Source organism: Helicoverpa zea, chromosome 17 (assembly GCF_022581195.2).
Source record: "Helicoverpa zea isolate HzStark_Cry1AcR chromosome 17, ilHelZeax1.1, whole genome shotgun sequence".
Lineage (NCBI taxonomy): Eukaryota > Metazoa > Arthropoda > Insecta > Lepidoptera > Noctuidae > Helicoverpa > Helicoverpa zea.
Window position 1 is genome coordinate 629,280 of NC_061468.1, and position 25,786 is coordinate 655,065.

At 38.3% G+C, this 25,786-nt stretch overlaps 5 protein-coding genes across 5 annotated transcripts; 3 read left to right on the forward strand and 2 right to left on the reverse strand.

Moving 5' to 3' along the window:
* The first annotated feature begins 2,232 nt into the window (after nucleotides 1-2,232).
* Nucleotides 2,233-5,277, forward strand: LOC124638295. Its single transcript, XM_047175229.1, has 3 exons — nucleotides 2,233-3,237; nucleotides 4,134-4,364; nucleotides 4,941-5,277. Exons 1-3 carry the CDS (start codon nucleotides 2,347-2,349, stop codon nucleotides 5,127-5,129), a joined length of 1,311 nt encoding a protein of 436 aa, XP_047031185.1. The 5' UTR covers nucleotides 2,233-2,346; the 3' UTR covers nucleotides 5,130-5,277.
* Nucleotides 5,278-6,944: 1,667 nt separating this feature from the next.
* Nucleotides 6,945-10,102, forward strand: LOC124638331. The gene is made up of 3 exons (XM_047175273.1): nucleotides 6,945-7,800; nucleotides 7,990-8,220; nucleotides 8,711-10,102. Exons 1-3 carry the CDS (start codon nucleotides 7,036-7,038, stop codon nucleotides 8,897-8,899), a joined length of 1,185 nt encoding a protein of 394 aa, XP_047031229.1. The 5' UTR covers nucleotides 6,945-7,035; the 3' UTR covers nucleotides 8,900-10,102.
* A 1,014-nt stretch (nucleotides 10,103-11,116) lies between these two features.
* On the reverse strand, nucleotides 11,117-19,736 carry LOC124638332. Its single transcript, XM_047175274.1, has 3 exons — nucleotides 18,794-19,736; nucleotides 17,859-18,089; nucleotides 11,117-11,424 (listed from the first exon to the last, which is right to left on the reverse strand). The coding sequence occupies exons 1-3, from the start codon at nucleotides 19,544-19,546 to the stop codon at nucleotides 11,236-11,238; spliced, it is 1,173 nt and encodes a 390-aa protein (XP_047031230.1). The 5' UTR covers nucleotides 19,547-19,736; the 3' UTR covers nucleotides 11,117-11,235.
* On the reverse strand, nucleotides 19,611-21,140 carry LOC124638463. Its single transcript, XM_047175434.1, has 3 exons — nucleotides 21,132-21,140; nucleotides 20,266-21,066; nucleotides 19,611-19,649 (listed from the first exon to the last, which is right to left on the reverse strand). The coding sequence occupies exons 1-3, from the start codon at nucleotides 21,138-21,140 to the stop codon at nucleotides 19,611-19,613; spliced, it is 849 nt and encodes a 282-aa protein (XP_047031390.1).
* A 2,168-nt stretch (nucleotides 21,141-23,308) lies between these two features.
* Nucleotides 23,309-25,452, forward strand: LOC124638413. The gene is made up of 3 exons (XM_047175369.1): nucleotides 23,309-24,187; nucleotides 24,513-24,743; nucleotides 25,167-25,452. The coding sequence occupies exons 1-3, from the start codon at nucleotides 23,432-23,434 to the stop codon at nucleotides 25,353-25,355; spliced, it is 1,176 nt and encodes a 391-aa protein (XP_047031325.1). The 5' UTR covers nucleotides 23,309-23,431; the 3' UTR covers nucleotides 25,356-25,452.
* The last annotated feature ends 334 nt before the right edge of the window (nucleotides 25,453-25,786 follow it).

The window sequence follows — 25,786 nt, forward strand, 5'->3', positions numbered from 1 at the left end:
ATGTGCCGGAGCTTCTGATCCACTTGCATTACACGGTTACGTATAGTGGACGACTGCTTTGAGGTAGGCGCAGGTATTTTTGAATGTAATTCTCGTTTATCAGATAATTGTCATTAAAAACATGAATTATCTTTGATTGCTCAAATTATTTATTTTTCATTGTAACTGTTTATCTTTATTATTATTTTTCATCCCACTATCTCGGAAAGAGTAGTTTTACCCTTTGATATCTGAGCGCAAAAGCCGTTTTTATCCTCTAGAGCGGCAAAGTGATTTGAATTTAGAACATCGTGAGCAATACTCCATTTGTGACAATCTTGATAAGACTTTTCAAACAAATACATATATTAAACAAATAAAATACTGCTTAAAATAATTATTAAATTAATTAAGTTTTATTATTGATTTTACATAGATTTTTAACCTCGTTTCATTTTTAAACTGAGTTATCAAATAAATGATCTTTAATAGGCACTTCTTTTTAATTTGAAACTCATATGTGCGCGCCATTTTGTTTTTTTGCATTTTAATTTCCTTGATGAGGTGGGATGAAAAGTTACGTGTTGCACTCGAGTGTAAAGATTTTTCACCTTGTGCTCTTTTGATTCCCTCGCTATCGCTCAGGATTGTAATTATTGAAACACTCGCTACGCTCGTGTTTCAATTTTAGAATCCTTCGCTTGCTCGGTCATCAAAATTGAGCACGCGGTTAAAAAGCAACTTTGCACTCTTGTATAACAAATAACTATTATTGCCTATTGACTAGGAGTAGTATGTAGGTAAGGATTACCTGGTTGTTGGTGATACAGATTATGCAATGCCAATGATATCTCCTCAACAACATAGATCTTCGTCAGGCCAAACGCGCAAAAGCAAATCGAAAGGTATCATTCCGTATGTCTCTGCCATGCACTCGGGACTACAGAGTTCCGGACTTTTGGAAGGTGAACATGGGGCCGAAGCCAACACGCTGAAGCCCTTTTGAGACAACTTTAATGAAATGGAGACACAAAACCGACGATTATCCTTGTATACACTATATAAATCTACCCAAGGACAATCCCCGGTTCTGTGCTAAACTATTGCTAACTATGGATGAAAACTACTTGGGCTATTGTGATGGGATGCTAATGGACTAGGAATGGGGAAACTACGGGAACTATGGCACCTGCCGATGACATTGTATTAAATACATGTAAAAATGGCAGGTGGAGACTCGCCCTTTGAGGAGTGGCTCGGGAGGAGTCACGGCGCCCTCACGTACCGCATGACGCAGGTCCTCACCGGACACGGTTGTTTCGGGAGGTACCTGCACCGAATCGGTCGTGAGGAGGCGCCCGGGTGTCACCATTGTGCGGACAGCCCCGAGGACACGGTGGACCACACAGTCCAGGTGTGCCCCGCATGGGAAGGGCACCGCCGGGTCCTCGTCGAGGCTTTGGGCGGCGGCGACCTCTCACGTCCGGCCCTGGTTCAGGCCATGGTCCGGGGCGAGAGGGAATGGGATGCCGTCGCCTCCTTCTGCGAAGCGGTCATGCTCGAGAAGGAGGAGGCGGAACGCCAGAGAGTTCGCACCTCTCATCCCGGCCGCCGCGCTGGACCAGGTAGACACCATGGGCGCCGGGTGTCGCGAGATGACTCCCGGCCACCGTAGGCGTGGGTCTGTGGGCGGTGAGTTCGGGTGGCTCAACGTCCCTCTGTCTACTTAGACGACAGACCCGTGTCGACGGCGCGCGTTGTTCCACGCGCTCCTCAAAGAGATGTCAGGAACCCCAGCGGGGCCCAGCAGCGGTCCTGGTACATAAAAGGCCTATGACGGAACACGACGGTTTTTAGTCAGTAAGAGTCTGACACTCCCTCACCGCTGCTAACCCACAGCGGGAGGGGTCATTTGATGATTTTTGACGTCGGAAAAAAAAAAGGTGGAGACCCGCCAACTCACTTACTGGGCCCCCGGGAATCAGTCGCTAAATCGCAACAAGGGGGCAACAGGTACATGAGCGGCTGAAGGGTGAGGATACCTCGGCGGACTTTAAACGCAGATCACGCGCTCCCTGTGGGTCCAGCATCACCGGCCCACTCGCCACTTACCACAAGGCACCTACCCTCCGAGCGGGCTGCTAACCCTACTCTAGCGACTCCACTCTGACCGGCCGGCGAAGGCAAGCCAAGAGGCGGGAGACCTTTCCCCCGTCATGCTTCACTCCGGCAAGCCGGAGATGGGGGACAGTATACTCTCCCTGGAGCACTCGGATATATAGCCCCGCGAGGTCGCTACTCCCCGTCATCCGCCTCAGATGCCCTGCGGGGCTTCCTATTATTATGAATAGATAATTTTCCTACTTTATGCCCTCTTATCAAGAGGTAAATTGTTTCTTTTTCATTAAGATAATTCATAATTTGCAAGGTCATCATTACACATTATTATTAGGTTATTTAACAGACAAGCAACATGGTCTAGTGTCAGTACGTATCGAAAATCCAAACATGGCGCACACAGAAGAGCTGCGACGGCTGCTCAGCAAGATCGCTGAAGAACAGAACTATAAGAACCCTGAAATTATAATAAAAGACATATCAAGTGATGGAGCCAACTACACGTCTACTCTACATACGGCGATCATAAAAGCGAAGAATAAAGAAGACTTGCACTTGTTCGCCAAAATCGGAGCAGTAGGAGAGAAAATGCGCAGTGAAGTGTCAGTAAACTTTTTTGACACCGAACAATATGCTTACTTGACGTTATTTAAAAGTTACGCAGCTTTAGAAGAAGAGCATGGAGTGGCCGAGGAGCACAGGCTGCCGTACGTCAAGATGTATGGTTTCGACAACACGCTGTATAAAGAGACCCTAGTGCTGGAAGACCTTACAGCGCAGGGCTTCGGATCCTTCAACAGGTTCCAGCCGATGGACTGGGAGTACGCTGCTGCCGCAGTCACAGAGTGTGCCAAGTTGCATGCGCTTTCCTTCGCTATTAGTAAGCAAAAACCGGAGGAATTTGAAAAATCCCAAGACATCTTAAACACAACTTGGGAAACACTTAAACTGGAACATTTGATGGAAAAAACGATGCAAAATGCGTTAAAAGTTATCAACCCACAACACAAAAAAGCGTTTGAAAAATTTGCTTCACAGAATATTTCTAAAATGGTAGAAAAATTCTACAGCCCTATTAGTGCTAAAATAATCACGCATGGTGACTTCAGGGGAAACAACCTGCTGCACAGAGTACGCGAGGTAAATTGTTCGTTTACTTTATAACCATGGTTTGTAGGTTTTTGTAAACAACTAAAAAGCAAAAAAAAAAAACTATTTTTAGGTGCATCGGCCTAGAATTCGGTGTCTAATGGATGTTACTAAGTTAATTTTGCCACCGACTTCTAGGCCGATGCACCTAAAAATAGTTTTTTTTTTTGCTTTTTAGTGTTTTGGGAAGTCTGTTTAATTTTTTTGTAAAAAAGTTTTTTATTTAAAGCTTTTCAGTGATACGTATAGTTGTCACTATCCATACAAGTGGGAAGTTCTCATCAATACAAAGATTCAAAGGTCCAAATACGAGGTATTTTACATATTCAGTTGTCGAGTTCCCTCGACTTTCTCTGGTCTCCATCATCAGGTCAGCTTCAAACCTTCACTGTTGCAAAGGTCTTGTCAATACAAATAATTTAAGCCCAAACACGAGGTAGTTTACATATTCAGTTGTCGAGTTCCCTCGACCCTCTCTGGTTTCCATCATCAGATCAGCTCCAAATCTTCACTGTTGAATAGTGCTTTTAGGCGTACACCTGAGTATCAAGTTTTTACCCTATGTATGCCTACAACTTTCGAAGGTTGCCCTCGATTTCTCAGGGTTATCATCATCAGATCCTGACCTGATGACTATGGGACCAACTGGCAGCTATTCCGAGTCGAACAAAAAAAGAATCACGTAAATCGGTCTATAAACCTCGGAGTAATCGATGTACATACATAGAAAAAAAAAAAAAAAAAAATATACCGGCCGAATTGATAACCTCCTCCTTTTTGGGAAGTCGGTTAAAAAGAGTTCCAAGCACAGGATTAGGATATGGTTTTGGTGAAAGGAACCCTGTGCGACTGGATACCGTCTTCTGACTTTTTATCAACTATTTTAGGATGGCAAAGTAGACATCAGGGTCGTGGATCTCCAAACTCTTCAGGGCGGCAGTCCACCGGCCGACTTGCTGTACTTCATCCTCACAGGCACAGACGAGAAGTTCCGCGCTAAGTACTTCGACCGGCTCGTGGAGCACTACTACTCGCAGCTCAGCGCCTCCATGAGGAGGCTGAACCTAAACCCTCACGAGGTGTACTCCAAGGAAGTCTTCGATCAAGAGCTTAAACAGGTAAAGGTCACGAGATTTTTTTGCCACCACCGTTAAACAACACGCGTAACGACGCGTACTGTCTTGCATTACTTATGTGATAGCAGCAACGTATTTCCATAATCGTTAATGAAATTGCGCAATTTTCCCTTGCAACTTACATTAAATGCCTTATTATTTAGATTTAGCAATCATCAACATTCTATTTTTGATTTAATCGTGTTTTGTCGCTTACCTTACTAATACTACTATCCCTAATTCATAATCGTAATGTCCATAATTGTTGCACCCGTCAGTGCGGGACATATTATAATGCACGAGCGCTTGCGCTAAGGCAGATGCACTCTCTATTCTCTCTTTCGCATAATTCAAGTGGAAGGCAATCCACCACTACTGGAGAGAAATTAGGCGCAAGACCGACATTTGCGTGCTCTTTGAAACACTAAATATGCTCGATAAAATATAGCCTGTGCCACCCGGGGATAGCATAGCTAATAGTGATTACTTTTTTGAAATCGCTCTTTCATTAAAACCCCTTATTCTTCATCCTTCATCCCTCATACTCAGATAACTTACACATTACATATAATTTTGCAGAAACTTCCGTATGGGTTAGCCCTGATACTGCTCCTGCTGCCAATTGTGACGATCGATCCTGACCAGGCGCCCACGGTCGACCACAACCTGGACATGTTTTCCTTCACCGAACAAAACACCAGTGACCTGTTCTCCGAGAGGCTTAATGGCATTATCAACGATTACGTTAAATGGGGGATCCTGAAATAATTCTTATCGTGAATAATCTTTATGTAATTTAGTGATTTTTTATTAGGTAGAAGAGGCCTGTGCCCTGCAGTGGGTCAATAAAATGCTGATGATGATGATATTAGGGTGTTTATTGTTTTTGTAAAAGTGTAAATAAATGTTATGTAAAGAAAATTATGCATTTACTTGTACTCCTTTGTTTTATTAAAAATTGAGGATGGGATGAGTGAGAATTATAGGAGAGATTCTATAGATGGCATACCTACTGTCCTGATGGAATTGACTAAAACGCCTGCACTTCAGGAACGCAGAATTAATAATCATTTATATTGGTTTGCACTCGTTATTTGAGGAGGTCAGAAAGGCAGTCGCTTCTTGTAAAGCACTGGTACTCAGCTGAATCCGGTTAGACTGGAAGCCGATCCCAACATGGTTGGGAAAAAGGCTCGGAGGATGATGATTGGTTTGCACTCGTATGCTTACATATCATATCATTTATTGCATTCCATAATGTACATTTGGTGGAAAATATAAAATAATAGAGGTAGTCACAATTATGGACCCTGATGGGCACAGCAAAATAGTTAGAAGAGAGGAAGGCGTTCAATGTAATATAGTAGTATCACAGATTATATAATAGTAAGTAGTATGTAGTATATTATTTAAGTATTTATTTATATTATAATATTACGTATATTTTTGTGTAGCATAACTTCGTTTTATAGTTATTTTTCTTTATATGTTGCTTTTATTAAATTTTAGGTTATTTTTTTATCGGTAATATACTCGTTGATTGAATAGTATGCTTTTTTTATTAAAATTTGTTTTAGGATGTTCATGAACTTTGTGTACAAAGAACCTCATTAATTACTCACCTATTTAATTAGATTAAAAATAACGCATTATGAAAATATGGTAATTAATTCGCCAAACCAAAAAAATGTCAAACCTGCAAGTAATTATAATTGTTTTATATTTAGGTAAAGCCTTTTGATTAACTGGTACGTAAACAATTACAATTTTGGGATCTCTGATAAAAAAAACCGGCCAAATGCAAGTCGGACTCATGCACTAAGGGATCTGTATCTACCACTACCTGAAACGGCAAAAAATCACGTTTATTAACATTCTAAAATACTTATTTATTTTCAATAATATTTTATTCAATAACAGGTTTCTGCAATAGGACCTTTTTTTGCAATTAAATTTTAAAATTATGGTATCTGATTTTGAATCGAGTTTTCTATTTAAATTAGCTTTTGTTTGTCGTTTATCAATATTACCATAGGAATAAGGAGTGTTTGAAATGTTTGCTAATTACGCGAAGATATTTACATCGTATTATTCCACTATAGAGTTTATCTAAACAGTTACAGACACAATGATTCCGTATTATTTATTTGATAAAAAATGTATTTATATTATGATATCTTCGTTAATCGTAGATCAGTTTATTATGTTTATCTGTAGTACAACTTCTTGCCACTTCTCGGTTTCATAACTTGTCACCGTATGACAACATTAGGCAGAAAATTAGCTAAGTAGTGTAAAAGGGGCTTTTAAAAATATAAACTTCTAGTCCTATAAGATGATGCATAATGTATTTTGCATTAATGTATGATGCATAATGTATTCGATTTGCCACAGTCATAGAGGGAAATAAATATGAGATTCTGCGTCTCATAAAGTTATTCAAATATAAACTGTGTTCAACAAAGCAACAAGTGCATTATGTAGTAAACATGTAATTAATTATATAATGGTGAAATAGAAACGTCAGACTCTTAGTATCAAATGTTGTCATCGATAACGTTATCTATATTTAAACGGCGTATAAATAATCTTGAATATTCCCAATTACCAATATTCGCACCAACATTATAACTACTAGATACACATAATATCAGTTTGTATTGAGAGAGCAAACATGGCGCACACAGACGTTTCCTTGACGAACTTGTTGAACAAAATCGCTGAAGAACAAAATTACAAGAACCCTGATATCACCATCAATGAAATATCAAGTGGCGGAGCAAACTACACCTCTAAACTATTCACAGTGGTACTACGAGCACAGAATAAAGAAGATCTTCATTTATTTGCTAAAGTCGCAGTGATGAGTGAAAAAATGCGCACTGAAGCATCTGAAAGCAACACACCTATAAACATTTTTGACACTGAACGATTTGCCTACACGAAACTATGGAAGATTTATTCAGCCTTAGAAGACAAGAACGGAGTACCTGAAGAGCACAGACTGTTGTACACCAAGTGCTACGGGTTTGATGAGACGGTGTATCAAGAGAAACTGGTGCTGGAGAACTTGCTGACGCAGGGCTACGGACCCTTCGACAGGTTCAAGTCAGTGGACTGGGCGTACGCATCTGCCGCAATTTCAGAATGTGCCAAATTACATGCACTTTCGTTCGCGTTCAGGAAAGAAAATCCAGATGAGTTTCAAAAGTTTTTGGATATGACAAAAATGGATTGGGCTGATATGAAAATGGGCCCTACATTGGATAACTGTGTTAAATCGGCATTGAAATTAATAAAACCACAGAACAAGCAAGCATTCGAGAACATGTTGAAAAATCCACTTGACATGATGGTGAAGTTGTACACTCCTGTTCGTACTAATGCCATTATCCATGGAGACTTCAGGGGCAACAACCTGTTGCACAGAGTGCGCGAGGTGAGTTTTGTTTATGATATTTATTTTTATTTTCTCTTTTTTAAGTTACATAAATGTCTACTTAAATTTTCCCAACAAACTGTTATTCTGGGCATATTTCGTAGTGTAGAACTGTCAGACACGCTGCTTTGCCGTACCTATATAATTTCGAATTTAATAAATTGAGCATCTTCCTTTAATCTGTTTCAGGATGGCAAACTAGATATAAAGGTGTTGGACCTCCAGACCCTGCAGGCTGGCAGCCCGGCCACAGACCTCGTCTACTTCATCATCGCAGGTACCGACGAGCAGTTCCGTGCCCAGTACTATGACAAGCTGATCGAGCACTACTACTCAGAGCTCAGCGCTTCCCTGAGGAGGCTGCACCTCAACCCTCACGAAGTGTACTCCCGGGAGGACTTTGATTATGAACTAAAAGAGGTACGGTTATTTTTATATGATTGCTCATTTATTTTTACGTATTTACGTAATCTATACAATAAGATTTTTAAAGTCAAATAAGTCTAGTTATCGCCCTGATAGGTTTTATGGATGGCTATTTTATCAATCGGCGTATCGGTCATGTACAGTTTTCCGCATTGTGTCCTCGAAAAAATTGACTACCACTTATTGCCGAGTTATTAAATGTAGGTACTACATGTAACGTACTATACGCACGTGAGCCAACGTTTCGTCCGTTACCTGTCCAAAGCGTTTCATTTCCCGTACACAGCCATAAGATGTAATTAAGGGATCAATTGGTGTTCCTCAAGGATCTATTTTGGGTCCATTTTCTTCTTGATTATGTGACAAAATATGTAACAAATAATGTAATAAATAATGTAATAATTGGTAATAATGTAAAAATAAAACCTATCATTTCAGACTTCAGGCTCTTTCCTTAACTAACTCGAGTTGTATTATCTTTCAGAAACTACCGTATGGACTGGTTCTTGCTACGTTTCACTTAGCCGTCGTGTTGGTGGATGAAGAGAAGGCGCCTCAAGTTGACGAGAACCTGCGGGTAGACTCCTTCAACGTTGAAAATAACAGCGATTTGTATAGCGAGAGGCTCAATGGAATCGTCAATGATTATGTCAAGTGGGGAATCCTGAAGTAAACCGTGAAGACTTGGGCGATTTGATGGAAGTATATTATGTGAATTGTATTGATAAGATAATTAAGTACGTCATTGTATTATTATTTATTCAGTTTTAAATTAACTAACTACACCTGAACGTAGCACCTCCTTTACCTCCCCTACCGTTGAAATTGTGTGCCAGATAATTAAGTTTTAATTGTGATTCTTGCATAGTAGACTGTTGTTTTGACCCTCAGTCTCGCAAAGTGGTATTGTATTGCTCATAGGCATGTATGTATGTATGTGTTGAGGAAGTTCGATGGGCAGTCACTATAAAATTGGTACCCAGCTGCATTCAGTTAGACTAGGAGCCAACAAGGTTGGGTAGAAGATAACAAAAAGATGAAGAATCATTTATTTATTTATACAAATAATATAAAATAATTTAAGAAAATGCTTTGATAAAACAGGTACATAGTTTACTCTATACATTCTCGAAGTTGTCATGTTCGTCATATGCAATCCTCATTTATTTCCGCGTCTCGAGGATGTAGTAGCACATCGAAATAGACGTGATAATAGCAAACTCTGTCTTCATCCGTGTAAAACTGCACTTATGCGCAGAAGTATATTTTGTATGGCACCTATCGTGTATAACAAATTGCAAGATCTGGAGAGAACTCAATACCAAAGCTCTGAAACGCCGGCTCAAATTATTTTTAGTACAAAGAGAAATACTATAATATTAAAGAGTTTCTCGATGAAAAAATATTAGATTTTAAGTAGAAAATGTTTATAGTATTCGTGTATTAATGTTTTAGTTTATAATTAATTTTGCAAATATTTGCATGCCATGGCAAATGGCAAATATGTTTTTAAGCACATATTTAATTGTACCATCTTACATACATGCACCTGCGTGTGTATGTATGTATACACATGTTTATGGCAAATAAATTATTCTATTCTATTCTATTCTATTCTTCCCATAAATTGTATCGTGGACACAAAAAGCTTTGCTGTAAGAAACCCCAATTCTGGGTTAAGTTTGCCCTTGTACATCGTCTCCTCGAAAATGTTTATGTATTTACGAATAGTATGTGCAATACAGGATAAATGATGTATGCTTAAAACCAAAAATATGTTAGAGCTACTAAAAACTTGTGTAAATATGTACGGTGTTATGAAGAACCCGAAATCGTTCAGATTTTAAAAACAAATAAATTATACCTAAGTTGCCTATTACTCGTTTAATTTATTTTGGTAGGATTCTCGCCATTTATATTATTTAAAGAAAACTGCAATAGTTTACTGAAATTCAAATTTATTCAAAAATATCATCATGCAATTTATAAAAAAAAATTAAATCAAATTATTCAAATTTTCATTCAATTGATCAGTTCATTACAAAAATATTCAGTATTGTATTTGTCACAAGGTTAAAGTGTATCGAAGACAGAAATAGGTCGTATTTATTATATATATATTTTTTTAATTTATTATTATTTATTTTTATTCTTCATATATTTCCTATTTTTTATTTTATTCTGTATTAATACTAAGGATTCAACAAATCAAAGCAATAATTTTCATGAGATCTGTTATAACATTAACACTTGGTGGGTCCCTGTTATTTACTTAGTACATTTATATTATTCTATTATAATTATGTGTGTTAAAATATATCAAAGAATTAGTTGCATCCTTAGAAAATCCTCCATTAAAATATGGTATCGTATAGTGACAAATGTCTATATTTTCATTTTAATTTTACGGATTAAGCTAAAAATAGCTTTTGTCAGCAGAAAAAATATTTCCTTGTACAAATACTCCAAAGAAACTTATATCTACACAGAAAATTATAACATTTAGTCAAAATTATAAAAAAATAATTGATTATAAAAATACCACCACCAAATAAAAACTAAGTGCATTGTCACATCATCTTGCTGTACGTAAGAACTCGTGCGTCTAGAGTCTAGAATACTGTTGAGGTTATCTTACAAAATAGCAAAGACTAGACAAAATCATTACATTATAGGATTACATTTTAATTTGTACTGTTCATTAAAGCAAAGTAAATCAAAAATTATTTTATATACGCATAATACGTTGCAAATGGCCGGTTCCTGAGTGACTTAGACTGTTTTCACTACATATATATTTAGGGAAAAATAGGTGAACTTAAAGTCACTGTCAAAGTCCATGTCAAGTTAAAGTCAAGTCATGTCAAAGTCATAGTCGCAGTCATAGTCGCAGTCAAAGTCATAGTCGAAGTCAAAGTCATAATCGAAGTCAAAGTCATAGTCATAGTCGAAATCAAAGTCAAAGTGTTCAGAAACCGTCCATAATTGTCTTAAAAAGTTTTTTTTCGATTATTTGAGTATGCCCCACCTAACGTAGTCATTGACGACCCCGTTGAGGCGCTCGCTGTAAAGGTCGTTGGTCTTCCCCGTGCTGAAGCTGGAGATTTCAAGAGTCTCGTCGACCTTCGGAGCGTCCTCTGTGTCTACCGTGATGACTGGCAGCGAGAACGTGGCCAGAGTCAGACCAAACGGCAGCTTCTGAAATTGCGTAAAAGAATTGTGGTGAAAAGAGGTGAATAAATTGTTTATTGTTGCTAGTTAAATTCATTTAACTTCTGAGAGTAGTGTAACATATGCATTGCATTATGTGTTGCTCAAAAGATACTGCTAATTATTGATAAACTAAACTTGAGTATGTATTTTGGGAAGCATAGGTACAAGTAGGCAAGTTATATTTTTTTAAGGTATAGGCAGGTATATTGTTTAAACAAATTAAACATGCATAAATATTCGCAGCGCAGTTGAGCTTAAAGTAAGTATAAAGATATCAATTAGTACGATACACGGAGGACAAAGTCTGTAGTCCTCCGTGGTACGATAGATCATAGGTACCTTTAACGTAATAACTGGTAACTATATGGTGTAATTAATTTGTAAGTTAATCAATGTTTGTAACTCAAGCTTAATCTTATCCTAACTACATGTCTATGTCCAAAATACAAAACTACTAAACTTAACGATACATACACGCGGATATAGAAAAGAGAACCATGAAAAGTTGTTTCAGTTATCAAATGAGTCACGCTCACGTAACGCATGACGGACAAGTTCAATGACCTCTTCCGAATTGACGGTAAACACAGCTGACCTTGATACAGTTAGTATGAACACGTCAGCTGGTGCCTAGATAAGATACGAGCTTACTTGTCAATCGTGTCACAGATAACTCTGATGTTATATTTACGACTTTTGGATAGCTTATGAGGCATTTTTTTCAAATTAGGACGCACATGAATTTAAAGCAAAGTATGAACAGAACTTATCTTTTTACTAAAAAGTATCATGAATGCGAAAATAACTGTCCATCGCACTTTCATGCTGAAACTACTGAACTACAGCCCTTCGTAGATTAAGGTCGCAAGCTATAACTTGCGTTATGATAACTTAATGTTTTACAACATACAGAACTGGGACTACAAAACTTTTTAATATTTAGTTTACTTTTTTGAATTTAAATTGGTGAATATAACAATTTTTATTTTTTGTTTACACGTGGAAGAAACGTAGTGAAATACATTCTATAATTACATGACTATTATTTAGTTAGATAAACAAATTATTTAACCAGGAAATAATAAATGAATATTCAATTATTTACTGAAGGGAGTTGCTATGGCGAGATTCCGTCAAAGCTAGCATTTGTGTTCGTGCGCAAAGGCTGCAGTTTCGTGGAGATACTAGAAATTATTGCAATGAAATTATTTACTGTTTCTTAGTACTGTACCTAAGTACATATATCAGAAGATACATTTGTATGCGACACAGTGGTGCACATCTACGGAACCTCGCTTTTAGAATAATTATACATACCTACATGATTAAGTGTTTAGAAATAGAACTGACAGTTAATGAATGAAGGTACCTAATTAACTCATTCACGTGGCAGTTAGCTAGTAGTACTTATTATGCATGTAACGTTGCATCCAGTCACATGTTTCTGAAACCATTCATTATACTTGCTAGTTTGCTGTTTCTAAATCTGTATGTCTAAAAATTAATGCCACTTTTCGTTGTAGATACTTTTACAAGAAAGGGCTCATCCATCCAAACCAAATTTGAAGTTTGCACAAAAGCGGTCGAGCGGTTCTTCATTTATCGCATTTTTTTAAACGTAGTGAAGCACTTACCGGACCATTCGTTTTTTTATAAGTATCTAAGGGTGCACGAGCTCCCTAGGTTATCCTAGTTAGACCTCATAAGAACGTCTGACTGACAGCTGATAGACAAAGAGGAGTAAAAATAATTAATTGTCTGCGTAAAATTATGATTGTGACATTAATTATTGATTTGTATGAAGATAGTAGATATTGCAATGGATATCTAAGAAGGAAGTTGCTATCACCGCTTATATTTTTTATACTTAATCAACTTATTTTTTGCAATATCGGGATGACTTGGCTTTTTTTTATAATATTTTTATGGCAGTATTTTTCCAATAATTATCACCTACGACGATTTTCCACGAAATAAACATCGGGGGTCCTTTTGACAACTATTAATTTGATTTATTAATTATGACAATTGCAATCATTCATAAAATTAGCTTTTGATAGTAACATGTCAATGATTGATTATTGATTGACTGGCAATCAAGAAAATGCGAAATTGACTCATAAGTATACATAACTTCTAAGTAATCTAATAAGTTCACATGTTATCTAAATCCTAGTGTTTTTGAGGACACTTTATCGTAATAATTTCACTGATAACTGTCGCTTCATTGTAAATAAGATTAGCCGATTATAAATATTATCATTTTCGGAATTAGATCGCTAGGTAACAAAATGTAGGTACCTATAATATTTTAACGTTGGTTTTCGATTCCATTCGATATTAATTTAGCACCATGCAAAGATAAACTGCCACACTCAGAATGGATACTTAAATTAGTCCTAACGAGTCCTTAACTAATTATCATTAAATCTGTTAATGAACGATACATCCCAGAGACGAAAGAAGACGGATCACAATCCATACAAAATTGCCCCACGTCCTATAACAATGTGACGTATCTCAAAAAAAAGATAAAAATGTTTAAAAAATATGGCATACTCTCCAATTCATTTTTTTTACACCTTCATACGAAAAAAATGCTTTAAAAATTGTTCAGGCGCTGTTATGAAAACGTCGTTCATAGAACTATTAATGGACTATTTTATTAAATTGTTTTTTTGTTTGATAGAGTATACCTCACAGGTGGTCCCATAATCATCAGGTCAGGATCTGATGATGGAAACCCTGAGAAATTCAGGGCAACTTTTGAAAGTTGTAGGCATGCGAAGAATAAAAACTTGACTATAAGGTGTATGTCTTATAACAATATGCAACAGTGAAGATTTGGAGCTGACCTGATGATGGAAACGAAAGAAGGTCGAGGGAACTCGACAACTGAATATGTGAACTACCTCGTGTTTGGGCTTATATTATTTGTATTGAATAGACCTTTGCAACAGTGAAGGTTTGGAGCTGATCCGATGATGAAGACCAGAGAAGGTCGGGGGGACTCGACAACAAAATATGTAAACTACCTCAGAAGTCGGTGTCTAATGGATGTACCTAAGTTTATATCCCCACCGACTTCTTCCTATTTTTGGCTTTTCAGTGACAAGCACAGTCGTCACTATCCGCATAAATGGAAAGTTCTCATCAATACGAATAATATAAGCCCAAACACGAGGTAGTTCACATATTCAGTTGTCGAGTTCCCTCGCTCTTCTCTGGTCTCCATCATCAGATCAGATCCAAATCTTCACTGTTGCAAAGGTCTATTCAATACAAATAATACAAGCCCAAACACGAGGTAGTTCACATATTCAGTTGTCGAGTTCCCTCGACCTTCTTTCGTTTCCATCATCAGGTCAGCTCCAAATCTTCACTGTTGCATATTGTTATAAGACATACACCTTATAGTCAAGTTTTTATTCTTCGCATGCCTACAACTTTCAAAAGTTGCCCTGAATTTCTCAGGGTTTCCATCATCAGATCCTGACCTGATGATTATGGGACCACCTGTGAGGTATACTCTATCAAACAAAAAATTAATTTAATAAAATAGTCCATTAATAGTTCTATGAACGACGTTTTCATAACAGCGCCTGAACAATTTTTAAAGCATTTTTTTCGTATGAAGGTGTAAAAAAAATGAATTGGAGAGTATGCCATATTTTTTTAAACATTTTTATCTTTTTTTTGAGATACGTCACATTGTTATAGGACGTGGGGCAATTTTGATCCATCTTCTTTAAGGGTTCATTAGTTAATGACAGCTTTAAGTATCCGTAGGGCAGAGTATCGTCAAATTGTCTTTGATAAATGCTTATCGATAAACGAAAGATGTAGCCGCACCTTAAAATGTGAAATTATTAAGTAGCAAAAACTGTTATTTAAATACATTAAAACCTTGTATATCAACAATAGAAATAAGAATTTGTTAATTTCGGCAACGTTTTTACGTAAAAACACCTATTTTCATGTAAATGATATAAAGTACATGGAAACTTTTTTCTGGTATCACTGTCAATATTGTACTGTCAGTGTCAAGGTTACGTTTAAAATTCTTGTTCCGTTAACCGTCACGAAAGAAAAGTGTGTGGAAAAGTGTGATAAGCTCTGAAATAAATAGCTTTATCTTAACATATTATCATGGTAAGTTTTGTTTCTATGTACATTAGTAGCTGCACATATGTATTTGAAGAATTTAACTTGTGCTTGTTTCATTTTAGGAGTCTTCAGGAACAAGAGCCCCACGCAAACGTGTGGCTAATTTCACGGCGGACGAAAAAGCTTTGTTAGCACAATTAGATAAAAAGAGACCAATCGTGGAATCTAAAATAACAGATGGCAAGTCAGTCGCCAAGAAACAAGCAGCATGGGATAGTATAAATCAGGAATCAATCACCAACTTCCAGACTACGGGCTGCTTTGTGAAAGTTTAAGAAAACCCTCGAGAGACCTCGAGCACAGCAGCCGCGCTTGCGACCACTAGACCAACAAGGCAGTCAAATAAACTTTGTACTACATAATTGTTCAACAATTAAAAAAGTATTCGTCTTATTTTATGGATTTTTATTTATTAAAAATTATATTATGAGAAAAACCTATCAACTATAGATGGTCGCACCAAAAATCCATTGCTGTTGGTTGTGCTTTCACGCCTTTCACTCATAAGGATAACATCATTATTCTCAATATGAGGAGATTCCCAGTTCATTGGAACCAAATCATCAACCTGTAAAGAAATATTATGCAGTGTCGCACAAGCACATATAACAGCCACAACTGTATCCATCTATGCCCATTCCAATTTGGAGACAAGGAAACCTTCTTTTCCAAATGCCAAAGCGTCTTTCCACAGTATTCCACATTATATTTTATTTGGCTTCTGTTGTAGTTTTCTTGTGCAGTTGAATTTGGTGATAAAAACGGCGCCAGTAGCACATTGCTAACTGCATACCCGCTGTCCCCTAAAGTTATCCCTTTTAACACACCAGTATTCAGTCTTTGTTTAATTGCACTGCTGTTATAAATAAAACTATCATGGGTACTGCCAGGCCACCGGGCTACTAGATCATAACATTCCAAGTTTGTCCCAGTGACTGCTTGAACATTGATAGAAAAATACCCTTTTATATTCCTATAGACTTCTAATGTTACTCCTCCTGGGCTTCTTATTTGGCCCCACTACTCTAAACCTTCTGGTATAGTCTACAAAATCAATAAAGTCAAGCAAATCACTCATCTTTACTTTATTGTTAAAACATTCCTATTCCTGAGACTTTTTAAAATATTTTATTTACTTTTATAACCTTAAACATAAATGTCAAAATCAATCATTAGAAAGTTAAGTAAAGGTTTTGCTGTACTTAACTTTAATTGTCATTAAGGGATGCTAACGGATCATTAATTGTCTCTGAGAGTGAGCTTTTTTAAATCTATACTAAGGAGCCACTTAAGTAACCATTAACTGACTCTGAGTGTGGCAGAAAGAGTTATAATGCTACCTGTTGTGCTTTCATACTAAAACTATTGAACCGATTTTAATGAAAGTTATATCGTCAGTAGGTGGTATCATTAGTCTAAAACCCGAGAAAGGCTATAGGCTACTATTTGACTGGGAAGCAGTTTCTTTGCGATCCGGGATAAGTTTTAATTATATTTTACTACAAAAGTATTAAAGTACCCTCATTGATATTATGTACCTATATGTATTTATTTAACAACTTACATACCTATGTGGTTTCTACTTTGATACGGTTCATAAACATTGAAAACAATGTGCTAACTACATAGGTATATTTACTGTGCCTGTACCTACATGTAGATACGCAGGCAGGTAGTTAACTGTAGTAGTTTATCAACACGTGTAGCTGTTTTAATACACAAACAAATAGTTTGTACATAGCTAAGTAATAGGTATACATAGATGCCTAGATACAATTAGTGTTAACATTCAAGGTTCTGCGACAATGGTTGTGGCTTCCGGGTTCACACTGGTGATTACACTATGGTATGGTACTTAGTAATGATATGATGTTTCTTCCGTGGTCAAGCATATGCTTATCTACACTGCTGAAGAGTATGTATGTATGTTTGCTTGAACGCTTATAACGTCGTTGGTGAAACCCCTGACATAGGTAAGCTAAGAAAGCCGTTTCCAGGACTAATTAGTAATCTGTGCCATTTTATCACAGCGGCACTTACTACTGATTACTCAGTCGTATAAAAAAAATGTGATTAGGTTAAGAACGAACTAGAAACCGCTTATTTTTCTCATTCACTTCTAGTTACTAAGCAATTGTAAAAAGACCTAACACCACCCTTTTTAGGTCGTAGGCAGTAGGTACACTCGGTGTTTAGGTTAGGAACTTTAATTAGGTGGAGACAGCTTAATTTTAAGTAAAGATGCTGCTTACCTCCTTAAGTTCCGCGTCAAAGTCCTCCTTAGAGAAGATCTCGTGAGGGTTGAGGTGCAGCCTCCTCATGGAGGCGCTGAGCTGCGAGTAGTAGTGCTCCACGAGCCGGTCGAAGTACTTAGCGCGGAACTGCTCGTCGGACCCCGTGAAGATGAAGTACAGCAGGTCGGTGACCGGGCTGCCACGCTGCAGGGTCTGCAGGTCCAGAATCTTGATGTCCACCTTGCCGTCCTAGAATAAGATAAGGGTAAAGGATTTACTCATAATGAAACAAATGACTGAGCATCCCCTGAGTCCGAACTGAGGTGGAGTGCGGGTGGCGGTTGAAGTATAGTTCGATAACATAAGACACTAACATAGACTTGACTACACAATCCTGTGGACGGACATACACTACACATCCTGATTTTGTAACCACAAATATTTTCAATTAGTGCAAGGAGACTGACACTGTCCCCCAACCCATCTGTATCTTTTTTCGCTTTTTACTGCAATCCTGGCAGGCATTAAATATCCTACGGTTTATCGAGTCACTCAATATAACTACGGAATTCCTTGACAGGCGTCAACACTAATTTTCTGCTTACTGATAGGCGATAACAAATTACTGAATTGGGCGCGATGGTTTAATAATAATTGTTTTATTTATATTGACCTACGGCATAGTTTTGTTTACACAACTATTTTTAAAAGTTCTATATAGTACCTAAATCTTTCGTCTACGGCAAGTTTACACCGTTATAACTTTGAATACTTTTTTATTAGATACCCACAATCACGATGAAATAAAAAAGGTTTTTTACCTTAAACAATTTGGCAAACAATATTAACTTGACCAAGGTGGATTATATTATTATTTCCAAGGAGGCAAATGACCATTTATACCATTTCAGTCAGGGTTGTACGTCGTCCAAAGCTACGAGCACTGTACTCACGTTGAGAATCTTATGCATGAGGTTACTGGGCCTGTAGTCGCCGTGTCCCACCACCTGGCGTCGACTGCTCCTGAACGCGGACGCGAACGCTTCCACGTCCAGCTCCTTGAAATACTTCTCCAACTTAGGTTTGTGTTCCTTTGCGACATGGGTGAGAGCTCGACCAGTCATGCCTTCCAAGTACTTCTCCAGACCAGGGTCATCCAAGGCCCAATCGAACCGCACTTTCTCTAACATTGTGGTGAAGTCATCAGGATAATATTTCCAGTAAGCCATGGACGTGGCGTGCAGTTTAGCTAGTTCTGTAACGGCAGCTTCCGCGTAAGGCCAGTCAATGGAGCGGAAGCGGTCGTAGGACTCGTAGCCGTCCGTCACCAGGTCGGCCAGCACGATGGTCTCCTGGAAGCGCACGGGGTTGCAGCCGTAGTACTGGCAGAAGGCCAGCCGCTGGTCAGGCGGTACGTTATACTCCTCTTGCAGTTGCTCGTAGATGTGCACGAGCTGTGTGTAGCAGTAGCGCTCCGTCTCGTACACTTTTGGCGCCTGCGCGCGCATCTTCTCCCCGATGGCCGCCACCTTCACAAACAGGCGCAGCGTGCGCGCGCGCTCCGTGACGCTCACCGCGTACAGCCGCGACGTGTAGTTCGCGCCGCCGCTTGAGATCGGCTTGATGTCTAACACGTACTCAAGGAACTTCTGCTCTTTAGCTATCTTGTGGAGGAGGGTTTGTAAATGCTCTGGGATATCCTCCATATTGAAATTGTTACACTTTTACAATGACACATATACACTGGCTGGCCCTTCTGCCAGTACGCGGCTACGAGTCGATGTCGATGGGCGAACTGAACGAGAATGACTAATAACGTCAAATATTATGCTACCTGCGTTAACTATGAACTATACATTTACATCTCTGTGGTTTGGATTGAACTTGACCGATATTTAAGTTAAAGAAAAATACATTCTATATTCTCTTCAAAATGTTTTCCATTTATCCTAAATAATTTCATGAAATAAGTTTTAGTAATGTGTAATCTCACAGGTTACAGTAAATAATCTCAACTGATCCTATAGATGTAGGATGGAACGCGGACCACGATTCGCTAACTCACTGATGCGGGTAACGCCTAGCGCGTACAATATTTATGACCTTTATTACACATCGAAGTACCCACATGCATGAGAAGATTTTGGTTGAACAGGTTTATTGGAGCTGGGTGCATCTTAATTTCCGCAATTGATAATATGCATTGCATATAGCTAACAAAACGTTTGTTTGACCTCCTCTCACAGTTGTTTATCTCTCTGATACTTATAATATCTTTGAGTGTTTTATGAGTTTTAATAATACTCTGATAAAAATATCCTTTCATGGCTGATGCATGTATATGTACACATTGCAACTGAAAATCTATAAGGAATGTATATAAGCCTCCTGTTGGAAAACAAGTAAGGGAAATAATGAGACTGACCTTGTGAACCCGGTGTAGCAAGTTGTTGCCGCGGTAGTCTCCGTGGATGATGGCCGTCACTCGCCTCGCTTCGTAGTACTCCATGAACGTCTCCTTCACTCCTCTATTTATGAACTTCGCGAATGAAACTTTGTGCTCAGGCTTGACCGTTTTTAGTGCAAGAGGAATACTGTTGCTCAACATGATGTCCAAAAGCTTGTAATTGTAAGTAGGTTTTGCAAGATCTAAAACCTTCTCGTACTCTTCTGGATCTTTCTTTTTAAAAGCGAAGGAAAGCGCATGCATCTTGGCGCATTCTGTCATTGCTGCAGAAGCGTACTCCCAGTCAATAGACTTGAACCTGTCGCAGGGTCCGTAGCCCTGCGGTATCAAGTTCTCCAGCACCATCGTCTCCTTGTACATGGTGTCGTCGTATCCATACATCTTGACGTACGGCAGCCTGTGCTCCTCCGGCACTCCATGCTCTTCTTCTAAAGCTGCGTAGATTTTGAATAGCTTAAGGTATGCAAAACGTTCAATATCAAAAAGGTCTACAGACACTTCTTGTTCACGGAACGAATCACCCAATGCACCGACTTTAGCGAATAAATGGAGATCTTCTTTATTCTTTTCTTTTATGATCACCGTGTATAGAGTAGATGTGTAGTTGGCTCCACCACTAGTTAAGTCATTTATGATAATTTCGGGGTTCTTGTAATTTTGCTCTTGAGCGATTTTTTTCAACAAATTCCTCAGAGGTTCCTGGTTGTGCGCTATGTTTGAACTATCAATAGATACTGATGCGCCTATGTCTTTGTTAATCTATTAAATATGATTGTTATGACCTTGTGTATGTGTTGGCAGGGTTGTATTTTTGTATTAATCACATGATACATGAACAAGCAACTTTTTCATAAAATTTACAGATCCGTTCCGTATCGACAGTTTAACTCATCGATTAGATAGATGATTTTTTGGAAAAGCTACCTAAATAAAAAAAAGTGATGCTATCATTTTGATGCTGTACAATTTCTGATTTTATTTCTTAATTGTCTAATTCAACATTTACATCACAGATTTGTTCTACCGTTATAATCTCGAGTGTAACTTGCGATACTTCAGTGTGAAACCAAACTGATTTGTTAACAATATCGCCGAAACACGATGGCGCCTGGCAAGATTATTTCCGCAACGAGTATTTATACCTACAACTATTCTAGTGATTAAGGCGTTTAGATTGACACCCGTTTTAGTATATGTAATTAAGATTACAGATTAGTTAAAGGCACTGACTGACTGTTGACGTTAAATCATTTCAAGGGTTTTTATAGATATCCTCACAGTGCGAGGTGACTTTTCCAATAGAAAAGTCAAAGTAAAAAAATAGTTTATAGTTTGAATCTTCTTATATGTGAAAATGACTCACTAAAACTCCGGAATGGCTGGACCGATTTGGCTTATTTTGGTTTTAAAATGTTTGTAGTGGTCCAGGGAAGGTTTAAACGATACGAAGTTCCCGGGATCAGCTAGTCTTCTTATATATAAAAATGAATTGCTGTTTGTTAGTCTCACTAAAACTCGAGAATGGCTGGACCGATTTGGTTAATTTTGGTTTTAAAATGTTTGTAGAGGTCCGGGGAAGGTTTAAACGATACGAAGTTTGTTGGGTCAACTAGTATAAAATAAGTTTAATATAAAATTGAATAATTAGATAAGCACTTTTTCTCGTCAATATTGTCAAAATTATCAAAAACGATTATCAAATTCAATCATTTATATTTGTAGTCCAGGAAGTATAGTTCCCTTGGGAAGCGAATAGTGTAAGAAGTAAGAGCGTAAGAAGTTTATAAATATGTAGATTAGATTGGCTTTACGTGCCAGTTTAGGCCGTTATTAACATCTATTATGCTGTAAAATTAAATTGTATAAATAACGGTCTAATTCCTGCCACTTCTGTAACTGAGAAGCTTTTCTTAGAGGTACTTTTCACTATGCCTTTCTATAAATCTATGAACAACAATGACGGAACCTCACTTTTTGAAAAATTTTGGGGAGTTTTATAAAAATAATGGATCTTGATGAGCCAAGATCGAAAAAAAACGACGTTGGATTAAAATTTGATAGGTATAAGTCCAAAAATGTACCAGTAGGTATTCGTTTCGCACATCCGCGAAATAAAAATAATAAGATAGGTAAATATTTCTACAATTATCGATAAATTAGTGACAATGTTAGATACCCTTAACGCAGTTTTTGCAAACTCATTATAAATTGGGGTTTGTGGAAATATTGTAGGTATCAACATTATTGTTTTCACTATGACTGGCAATTAGTCAATGCGACAGGTAGATATTCTACTGGTTGATATAGATATAAAATAATTCCTCTATTTACACCGAATACAATTTAATAAACGTTTCGTTTTTTTCGACGTGACGTGAGGGAGTGTCAGACTTACTGACTAAAACCCATCATGTTCTTTCTTCAGCCCTTAATGTACCAGGGCCGCGGTAATGGCGCGCTAATTCTGCAGCCCCGGCTGCAGGTATTGGCCCTGATGGGACCCACCGGACTAATGACAAATCTACCATTAAAAACGTGGAGAACCGACTGGAAAACCACGAAATAGTTTCAAGACAGTTTTGTGTGGCTGATGATAAAGAATTCGCGATGATTCGTAACGACTGTTGGGATGGATAGAAAAATTGCATAGATAGAATAAGTGTCCCTCAAAATATATTAATCATCATCATTGTAGGTCAACAGACTACTTGTTGTCACCCAGTGGACCCTAACATGGCCATTGCAGACGTGGCAGAGCCTGGAAGAGATGGCGAGGCAGCTGGAGTGCTGGAGAAAAAGTGAGATGTCGAGTCGAAAAGAGGATTCTCTTTCTCCTAATAAGAAACAAATACGCAGTAGGTTAAATATCAAGCTAAAGTAAAGTTAAAAACAATAACGGTGTCATAGCCGGGCCCGACATACATGTAGATACTACTTCATGAAGTAATTACTGATTATATGACTAATCGAACAATAATGCATACCTTAGTAGATAAAATCACAAGAAGTCACCGTTCACCAATTCGTATATATATAGCGCCTATACAGCTGGCCTGAAATAATCATATACTTGAAAGAAAGATAAAAAGTTATTGTCCATTCAGTGTGAATCGACAGCGCAACCATGGTGCAATCAGAGGAACCGCTTCGGAATTTGTTGAAGAAAATCGCTAAAGAACATAATTATGAGAACCCTGAAATAATTATAAATAGTATATCAAGTGGTGGCGCGAACTACACATCTACACTGTATACAGCGATCATTAAAGCGAAGAATAAAGAGGATCTTAATTTATTCGGCAAAGTTGCAGCGGTCGGCGAAAAGTTTCGAAGCGAGGCAACCATAGACTTTTATGGCAATGAAAAATTTGCTTACACAACATTATTTAAAATCTTTGAAGCTTTAGAAGAAGAACATGGAGTGCCTGAGGAGCACAGATTGCCGTTCGTCAAGTTCTACGGATTTGATGCTTCCGCGCAGTACCTGGAGACCATGGTGCTGGAGAACCTAATAACGCAGGGCTACGAAGCTTTCGACAGGTTTAAGTCATATGACTGGGAGTACGCTTCTGCCGCAATCACGGAATTAGCCAAGTTCCATGCTCTTTCCTACGCATTTCAAAAAAAAGATCCAGAGGAATTTCAAAAGACTTTAGATCGTCCAAGCGTAGATTGGGAAGTTGTTGGTATAGAAGGAACGATAAAAAGATCTACTGCTGTTGCATTACGCTCCGTTAGACCAGAACATAAAAATTCTTTGGAGAAGTTTATGAGTCGAAACATAAACGAATTGTATATTGATTTCTTCAAACCCTCTCGTACAACAGTGATCACACACGGAGACTTCAGGGGCAACAACTTGGTACACAGAGTGCGGAAGGTGAGTCTGTTTTATGATTTGCTGTCGCTTTTATAATCCTCTTCTTACACTTTTTTTGCGTTGTATTTCCTGATCATAATTTAGACATAGGTAATTTTCGGTGTGAGGGGTTTTCTATAAGGAAAACGCAAAAAAGGCTGTCGCGTCATGTTATGGCCAAAGGTAAAAGTAACAATGTGTATGTAAAAAAAGTAGGCAGTACGCGTCGCTTATGTGAAATATAAACAGGTCGAGCGTCAGACCTTGTGGTCAAAGTGTGTCACCGTGTGTCATCCGTGGTTAAAGACATTAATAGTTAAGTTCGAGCACATTATTTCTGTCTCAGGACGGTAAGGTGGACATCAAGATACTGGACCTGCAGACCCTGCAGGCCGGCAGTCCGGTGATGGACCTGCTGTACTTCATTTTCACGGGGTCCGACGAGCAGTTCCGCGCTAAGTACTTCGACCGGCTCGTGGAGCACTACTACTCGCAGCTCAGCGCCTCCATGAGGAGGCTGCACCTCAACCCCCACGAGATCTTCCCTAAGGAGGACTTTTACGCGGAACTTAAAGAGGTAAAGTTCAGAAATATCATTAATACATTCCTTGTCCCCACTTCTTAAGCCGAGCAGTGCTGCTTATAGCGTCATAGTCCAACATCAGTTTTCTAGCTACTGACTTGAACGTTGACTATGGTCTCATTTACTAAGATTACATAGGAGAACGTAATACTTTGGCAGTTTCCCAAAACTGTGATCGCGTAGTTTAACAGTGACGGTATGAGGGCCGTTTACCATCTTGACCTGCAGAGGTAACGAGCTATGAGCTCGTATCTTTGCTGAGTAAATGTCACGTTTCAAGATTAAGTTGAAGAAGGGCCAATACGCTCCAAATTAGGGTCAATTATTATAAGAAAATTAGCTCAAACCGTGTTCTGCTTGCTTAAAATTATCTGACACCAATTACGAGCTAATTTACCGTATGCATAATTATTTCAGAAAATGCCGTACGCGTTGACCTTGTCAGTTTTTATCTTGCCGATGATGACGATTAACCCTGAGGACGCGCCCAAAGTAGACGAAGATCTCACATTTGCAGACTTTGGAGTCGAGAAGACCAGCGACTTATACATTAAGAGAATCAATGGAGCCATCGATGATTTCGTCAGATGGGGAGTGTTGAAATAAAGATGCAACTAGCTAGATACTTTATTTGTACATGACTGTACATAGAATTATGCATTTTGTTATAAAATAAGTAGTACCTAATGAGCGCATCCGGCCGTGCTCTGTGGGCATATTGTGCTGACAAAGTGTAGTCTCACTATAAGACATGTCATCGACACGAAAGAAGAAGAAGAAGTAGTGTGATCAAAGTAAGAGAACCCGAACACTGCAGACTAAACAGACGGCCGATAGTCGACAGTCAGTTGTCATTCTTTTTGAAGAAAGCTTGATTCCTTTCAAAGTTTTCAGTCGATCTGATGCGGATTAAATATCTGATCGTTGTAATGTGCGTTCTGTCATTCATCTCCATATTGATTTATGTGCCTCAACAACAATTTTTTTTCCTATTATTTATTATTTTTTGTGTTCTATGTGTACAAAAGTGTTAAATA

What these genes read in the sequence shown, in the direction of transcription:
- LOC124638332 (XM_047175274.1), bottom strand. Translation starts at nt 19,546, where the DNA reads ATGGAGGATATCCCAGAGCATTTACAAACCCTCCTCCACAAGATAGCT. An exon ending in TCATGCATAAGATTCTCAAC is followed by an intron (nt 18,090 to 18,793) that starts GTGAGTACAGTG and finishes ATCTTATTCTAG; the next exon opens with GACGGCAAGGTGGACATCAA. An exon ending in TTGACGCGGAACTTAAGGAG is followed by an intron (nt 11,425 to 17,858) that starts GTAAGCAGCATC and finishes ACGCAATTTCAG; the next exon opens with AAGCTGCCGTTTGGTCTGAC.
- LOC124638413 (XM_047175369.1), top strand. Translation starts at nt 23,432, where the DNA reads ATGGTGCAATCAGAGGAACCGCTTCGGAATTTGTTGAAGAAAATCGCT. An exon ending in TGGTACACAGAGTGCGGAAG is followed by an intron (nt 24,188 to 24,512) that starts GTGAGTCTGTTT and finishes TTTCTGTCTCAG; the next exon opens with GACGGTAAGGTGGACATCAA. An exon ending in TTTACGCGGAACTTAAAGAG is followed by an intron (nt 24,744 to 25,166) that starts GTAAAGTTCAGA and finishes TAATTATTTCAG; the next exon opens with AAAATGCCGTACGCGTTGAC.
- LOC124638295 (XM_047175229.1), top strand. Translation starts at nt 2,347, where the DNA reads ATGCCCTCTTATCAAGAGGTAAATTGTTTCTTTTTCATTAAGATAATT. An exon ending in TGCTGCACAGAGTACGCGAG is followed by an intron (nt 3,238 to 4,133) that starts GTAAATTGTTCG and finishes CAACTATTTTAG; the next exon opens with GATGGCAAAGTAGACATCAG. An exon ending in TCGATCAAGAGCTTAAACAG is followed by an intron (nt 4,365 to 4,940) that starts GTAAAGGTCACG and finishes ATAATTTTGCAG; the next exon opens with AAACTTCCGTATGGGTTAGC.
- LOC124638463 (XM_047175434.1), bottom strand. An exon ending in TGCTACACCGGGTTCACAAG is followed by an intron (nt 19,650 to 20,265) that starts GTCAGTCTCATT and finishes TGACGTTATTAG; the next exon opens with TCATTCTCGTTCAGTTCGCC.
- LOC124638331 (XM_047175273.1), top strand. Translation starts at nt 7,036, where the DNA reads ATGGCGCACACAGACGTTTCCTTGACGAACTTGTTGAACAAAATCGCT. An exon ending in TGTTGCACAGAGTGCGCGAG is followed by an intron (nt 7,801 to 7,989) that starts GTGAGTTTTGTT and finishes AATCTGTTTCAG; the next exon opens with GATGGCAAACTAGATATAAA. An exon ending in TTGATTATGAACTAAAAGAG is followed by an intron (nt 8,221 to 8,710) that starts GTACGGTTATTT and finishes ATTATCTTTCAG; the next exon opens with AAACTACCGTATGGACTGGT.